Source organism: Propithecus coquereli, unplaced genomic scaffold, assembly GCF_000956105.1.
Source record: "Propithecus coquereli isolate 6110/MARCELLA unplaced genomic scaffold, Pcoq_1.0 Scaffold827, whole genome shotgun sequence".
Classification (NCBI taxonomy): Eukaryota; Metazoa; Chordata; class Mammalia; order Primates; family Indriidae; genus Propithecus; species Propithecus coquereli.
In genome coordinates this window covers 52,332-58,744 of record NW_012154474.1, presented here as the reverse complement: position 1 = coordinate 58,744, position 6,413 = coordinate 52,332, and the positions used below count along the sequence as shown (strand labels likewise).

Genomic DNA, 6,413 nt, shown 5'->3' with positions numbered 1-6,413 from the left:
AGATGTCACCAGGGTGCAGGTCGCAGGGGTGGGGCGTACCCCGCAGTGCTCAGGCGCAGAGCGTTTTCTCACAAGAAGGTGCCGGAGCCCATCTGCAGGGCCGCCATCGAGTGGAATCTGACTTCAAGGTGATCCGCCAGCGCGTCTGTCTGGAAACTCCACGGCGGGCTTTGAAGTCGAGTCTCGGTTTCAGCGGCTAAACAGTTTCAGATGTGACACTGTAGTTTTACGGGCTTAATAATCCCAACACATGTGCAGCCGGGGCCCCGCGAGGTTGCACCAGCGCCACGGGCGGTTCCATTCGGCGCCGCGCGAGTGACTCTGAACTTCTGCTTCTAAAGTGAAAGAGCAGGCGGGGAAACCAAGGCACGCGGGGGGTGCGAGCGGCCTTCACACACCAGTGAAGACGTCTTCGGTTGCCCCCAAAGTGACAACGAGCTTCACGAGCTGGGAGAGGCGCTCCCAGGCCCCGCCCCTCGGTGCTTCTGGGGAGGATGTTTTCAGAGATTTTATAACAACAGCATCTGAAATCTATATCCAGAAAAGCAGTAACTTTGGGACCAAAAGGTCTCCCAAAATACACGTTCTCCCAGGACGGCCTTCGCTGCGACTTCCCGTGAGAGGCAGGAGGTGACGATGCTTCCACGCCAGGCTCGTGTCATCCGCCGCAGCCTGTCACCGCACGACCGTTCCCGTAAGCATGGCAGGGAGCGCGCCCCACGCTCCTGGGCCAAGAGGATTTAGTTGTCGGCATCTGCGCACTCACCAGTGAGTGCCCCGGCCCGGGGGGAGGGTCCCCGCAGAGCCCACGCTTGTCGGGACGGCTGACGACACCCACCGCCCACGGCGCAGCGTTAGGAGCGCTAGGAGCACGGGGGTGAATGAAGGAGTCACCAGGACGCCCCAGCCACCTGCTGGAAAAGTAATTCCAAGGTCACACGCGAGAGACGTCGTAGGCAAGGAGGGGCCAGTGAGAACCCGGCTCCAAGGCTGGGTGGCCACGAGTCCCCTCCCTGTGCCTGAAGAGAGGGACAGGGTGACGGGCTTTTCCTCGTCACCAGGCGCAAACGGGGAGAAGCAGTGAGGGCAGCTAACCCCACACCCGGGCTCAGAAATGGGGTCCACGCCTTCCCAGGGTCTCCGTCTCCAACCAGGGGTGTCTGAGGACACGCAGGCTGCCCAGGGGTCACCAGGGGTGACTGGGGGCGACTGGGGATGTCCAGGGGTGACCAGGGCTGTCCAGGGATGACTGGGGGTGATTGCGGGTGTCCAGGAGTGACCAGCAGTGACCAGGGGTGACCAGGGGTGTCTAGGGGTGGAGTGGGCTAGAGACGGGAGGCTTTGAAATGAAATGTTTTCAGGCTCAGGTATTAAACACGTATGTAGGCGTGTCTGTATATATAGCCTGTATGCATGCATATATGTACACACGTGCTTACATGTATGTACACACCACACACATATGTACAGTTTTCAGCATCGTGAGACTTTGTTTTTGGTTTAGACAATCGTTCTGCAACTCGTCCGCAAATGTGGTCTCCTTCTCCCCGTCCTGCCTGCTACGGCTTTGTCTTCGGAGCTCACACTCTGTCCTCTCACGGAGAAAGGAGACCCAGGGGCTGGGCCTTCCAAACCCAGCTGCCGCCTGCGGAGCTTCACACACAGGCCACGGACACACAGTAAACGCGGCGCAGGTCTCCCAGGCCCCAGAACCGGCCCCTCGGTCCCTCCCACCTGAACGCGGCTGACCCCGCGGGGCGGGATGGGGATGCAGAACCCGGTTCCTCTGTCTCAATCCCTACGGGAAAAACCTCCGGACAGCTTTGTTTTCTTTCATTCTCGTGTTTCCTATTTCAAAGGAAGATGGTTTCCAAAGCCAGAAAAGAACTCTGCCGCATTTTACGGGTTTTTTTCCCCAATGTGGAAGGCGCCGTGTGTTAGCGCGCAAGGTCCGCGTCCTCGCCAGAGCGCAGTGGACGGGAGATGTCGAGGGGCTCATACTTGGTCCCAGCCCCAGACCCCAGGGCTCAGCTGCCCAGAAAACAGCAACACGCGCTGCTTTCCTTCTCACGCACCTCCGCTCCGCAGCACGGTGTGGAGACGCAGCGCGCGCCAGGGCTCAGCGCCCCACAGACCGGCTCTGTTGCTGCTGGCACGAGGCTCCGCGGATCCGAGGGGCAGAGACGAACCCAAACCCCCTCCAGGGAATTTAGTCGAGGCCCCACGTGTGGCCGACGAACAGTGGTCGGAGGAGGCCTGCATGCACGTCTCCGTTAAATAACACGCGATCCCACCGCAGGGAGGGCGTGTGGCCCGCGGCTTGAACCCTGAGCGGCAGGAAACCCGACCTCACGGCACTTGTCGGGGTGGCTGCAAACGCAGGAGAGCGGAGGCTGGGCCGCGTGGCGGTTCTAAGGATCGGGACATGGCGGCCAGAACCTACCGTTCCGGTCACCAGGGCGAGAGGCGGAGGGACGGCGGCCCAGCAGGAAGGCAGGTGCAGGGGTCTGGTCACTTTGCCCTTTGACCCAGGCCTCGCCGCTGAGCTCTGAGCCCCGACGGTGCGTGGAGGAGATGTAGCGTCCACTGGCCGACCCGCTGCCCCCCCGGACACCTCGCGCGGGACAGTGTTCCCGCTGGTCCGTTCCTCACCCAGGTCAGACCCTGCCGCGCTCTCTCCGTGACCTGAGCACAAGCCAGAGACCTCCAGGGGGGCACGTCTGGCAAGATGCTGCCCTCGTGGCCACGGGCGGGAAGCAGCCGACCGGCTCCGCGTCTGCCTGTGCCCCTGCCGGGCGAGGCTCTGCCTGTGGGGACAGCAGCCAGCTCCTGCCACCACGCCCTGCCGACCTTGGGACGGGGCATTGGTGTCACTGTCCGAGCGCAAGCCCCCCCACAGGCCCACCTGATGTTGTCGCCCCTGAGGACCCCAATGTGGCAGCCGAGTCACCCCAACTGAGGTGAGGTCACAGGGATCACGAAGACCAAGGCTCGGCCTCGGAGTCTGTGACCAACGGAGCCCCCAGGGACACCCCCCGCAGGAGGCCACCGTTCACCCAGGGCATCTCGGGGTGGTTTGTACCCCCAAATGCAGAGCTGGCGGGGGCTGCCATGCCCCCCACCTGTGCTATGGAAAGTCACGTGGGAAATACTGCTCCTGGCCCGTGGCCCGTGGCTGAGGAAGAGCCACGGTGACCACACCGCCTTGTCTTGGGACATGCCGGGTCCCCCCCCCCAAGTCTCCTGCAAACGCATATCTGCCCCCACGCCGCAGCGCTCTGTGTCGGCCGGGTGGTGTCCATGGCGCTCAGAGCCACGGGGAGTGTCCCAGGAACTTCTGCAAGAATCCACTCCCACGGGCTGAGACGTGTGGGTCCCACCACCACGTCTGGCCTCGGGCCCCTCAGTGAGCAAGGGAGTGGGTGGGCAGCAGCTCCCTGGCGAGGGGTCCACCAGGGCTCCAGGGAACTCCAGCCCCCTGGAAGGGGTCAAGCCACGCCCTGGGGCTGAGCCCAGACCCCAGAAGCCAGGAGCGGCTGCCGTGGCGGGGCTGAGCCCAGGGCCGGCACGTGACTCCCTGGAGCTCCGCCCTCGGAGGTGCCAGCAGGGCCTCTCGCCAGCTGCCCCAGCGCCCTGCGTGGCTGCTTCCTTTTGGGAGACACGCAACACGCGTCAACACGCTTAGAACTACCGTGTGGACGCAGGTGAAACTGCTGAGTGGATCCTCCAAGGGAGGTGCGCCCAAGACAGGACGAGCAGGGCCCGCCCCTGCCTCCTGCGTGAGTGCTGGCCAAGAGTCCCCGTTACGGCCGCGGTCACAGCCTCCTCCACTCACACCCAGGTGGGGTCGTCACGAGCCTCGGTTAAAATGCCACCTCTGGAGTTAGCTGGAACATTTCTTTCTCAGGCTTAATGGAAATCTGTGTTTAATTCACAGCAAAACTGCAATGTTAACGGTGACTCTTGTCTTCTGGACTATTTCCCACCAGCGGCAGGGAGCGCTGAGGTTAAAGCTCGACGGTCGGGCAGCCCAGAGGTTGAGGACAGGGCCCTCTACCGGGACGGAGCCATGACGTGACCCACCGCTCCCGGCTGGTCACTCCCACTGTTAAAACCAGCCACCTGTCTCTCCTTGTGCTCCGCTTGGGATTCTCCGTGCCACGACCACCAACAAACCCACAGCCCTGGCCCTTCGGTGACACTTGTTGATGAAGCCGGGCAGGTCCTGCCAAGACCAAACTGCTGCACTTCTCAGAATCGACAAGGAGAACCGTTCTACATGGGGCAGCAAAATGCTGGTATTTGTAAGAGTTTTTTTGGATGCACACAAAGGCAGGAACCAGCTCACTGGTTCCTTACAATTAAGGGTGAAAACAACCTCGTCTGTTGTCTCTTAGGGGGTAGGGGAAGAGGCCCAAGAGAGGTTGTGGACGCTCGATTAATTTCCACGAGGTTATTTGCCCCAATTCTTGAGGCAAAATGGTGCACACGGGTCACCTTGCATGGAAACACGGGCTGGACTTCAGAGAAGAGGGGGAGAGAGTCCCCTCGCTGGCCCGGTCACACGTCACTAGGGGGGTATGGCACGTCGTCCGGAGCTGGCCTTCCTCAGATGACACCACCTGGGAGGACAGGGGCTCAGAACAGGGCTCTGGATGCCACAGAAAAAGAAGGCAAAGGCAAGAAACAGAAGGGACATCAGGTCCGACACCTGCACGCCCCACCTGAGCACGTCCAGGGTACGGGCTGCAGCCCTCCTGGGGCCTGGGCATGAGCCGCCCAGGGTAGCACGCGCCACCTGGCGAGAGAGGGCAGCAGTGTGGCACTGAGGACACCTGGGCCAGGTGAGGTGACACCTGGGCCAGGCACGTCAGCTCCAGGCTAGTGTCTGGCCAGAAACGGGCAGACTGACGCCAAAGCAGGGGCAGCGCCTTTGTCTGAAAGTGCGACGTGTTTAATTAAAGGACAGTCCTTCGTTCTGAGATTTTGCTCTTTGTATGTTAGAAAGGACCTTTCTCTCACGAAACCAGGATAAAATAAAAAGGGAAAACCCAAGCCAGACTCCATGCCATTCTTTAACCAAAAAAGGTCCCAAAGCGCGGACCCCCCGGCCTAAAAGACATGTCAGCCCTCACTGCAGCCGTGTCACAGCCGCGCCAGAAGCGATTCCACCGTCCAGCGCACACTCTCTGCAGCCCGATGCCGCCAGGACACGCGCGCTGTGGCGGGACGGCCCGTGTCCCTGGCGTACTCTGGACACGAGCGCTCGCTCTCCGGGCCTCCCAGGACGGAGCCAAACGTGCACCGCCCCACGCCTCCCGGCGAGAGGGACCCACGCCTCCCGGCGAGAGGGACCCGCGCCGCCGGCCAGGGGACAGGGCCAGCCTGAGCCCTTGACCACCACCAAGGTGAACGCCCGCCCCGGGTTTTCAGAGCCTCGGCTAATCACGCATGTGACAGCCCCGCTGCTGGGAGGCACCTCCCGTCACCAGCACTGGCCTGGGCAAGTGGAACCACCGGCGGCGAGACCGGCCTGGCGGCTCCCCGGAAGGCCTCGCCCTGGGCGGCGGCCAGCGTGCAGGCGCACGCGGCCATCCAGCGCTGTCACGCTCAGGACGCACCGCCTGCCTCCCAGGCGTGGCATTAGCGCAAATCCCAGCTCGCTGCGTGCGCACTTCTGGGCCATCTGGGCCCCTTCTCGGCACAGGGCTGCGCAAGTGTTTACAAACACACCAGAAGTTTTTATTTATCAGTTGGCAGAAGACGTCCTTCCAAAAAGGAAGCTGACTCCGTGTGCCCTGCGGGCTGTTTACGGAGGACTCTGGGGACGGCGGGGAGAAGGCAGCGGGCGGGTGGGGTCTCGGCCACCCGGTGTGGCTGTCACAGTGACACAGACGACCTTCGAATGCCGACTTTCTCGCGCTGCACAAACACGTGCTGCTCCAATTTGTCCAGGAGCCCTCCAGGGCCCCTGTGCCTGCAGAGTCCCCTGCTCCTGGCGAGAGCAGCTTCCTGATCCACCCTCAGGACACCTGGGTCCTGAGCAAGACCGCTGCGACCCCTGGCAGCACCTGCAGTGTGGGTGGCCACGAATGTCCGGCCGTCCCGAATGTCCGGCAGTCCCCCTGTCTCCCCAGCCCCCCCTGCAGGCCTGTGGTCAGCCCTAGGAAGCGGGAGGCGTTGCTGGCCTCCACCTCCCACCCTCTCCGCTGTGCCAGTGACTGAGCCCCAGACCTCCAGCCCCGAAGCCCCCCAGCCCCTGCCCCAGCTCCTGCAGCCTGCAATGTAGAAGTCCGGCCCCACAGGAGCCCCGCCGGGGACACCTAGGCCCCAGCCCCGCAGCCCCCCTGCCCCTTCCCAGCGCCTGCGGCCTGAAACGTGGAGCCCCCACCCCCAGACCAGGACCGCGGAAC

The 6,413-nt window shown here is 62.9% G+C and overlaps 1 protein-coding gene across 1 annotated transcript in view; it reads right to left on the bottom strand.

The window, feature by feature from the left end:
• Window positions 1-5,595, bottom strand: part of NKD2 (naked cuticle homolog 2 (Drosophila)) — a 13,244-nt gene extending 7,649 nt beyond the window's left edge. Inside the window, exons 1-2 of the mRNA XM_012663717.1 lie at window positions 5,490-5,595; window positions 2,444-2,685 (exon numbers count right to left, since the gene is read on the bottom strand). Coding sequence (XP_012519171.1) covers window positions 2,444-2,685; window positions 5,490-5,595 — 348 coding nt within the window. The remainder of the gene's footprint in view (window positions 1-2,443; window positions 2,686-5,489) is intronic.
• Between the last annotated feature and the right edge of the window lie 818 nt (window positions 5,596-6,413).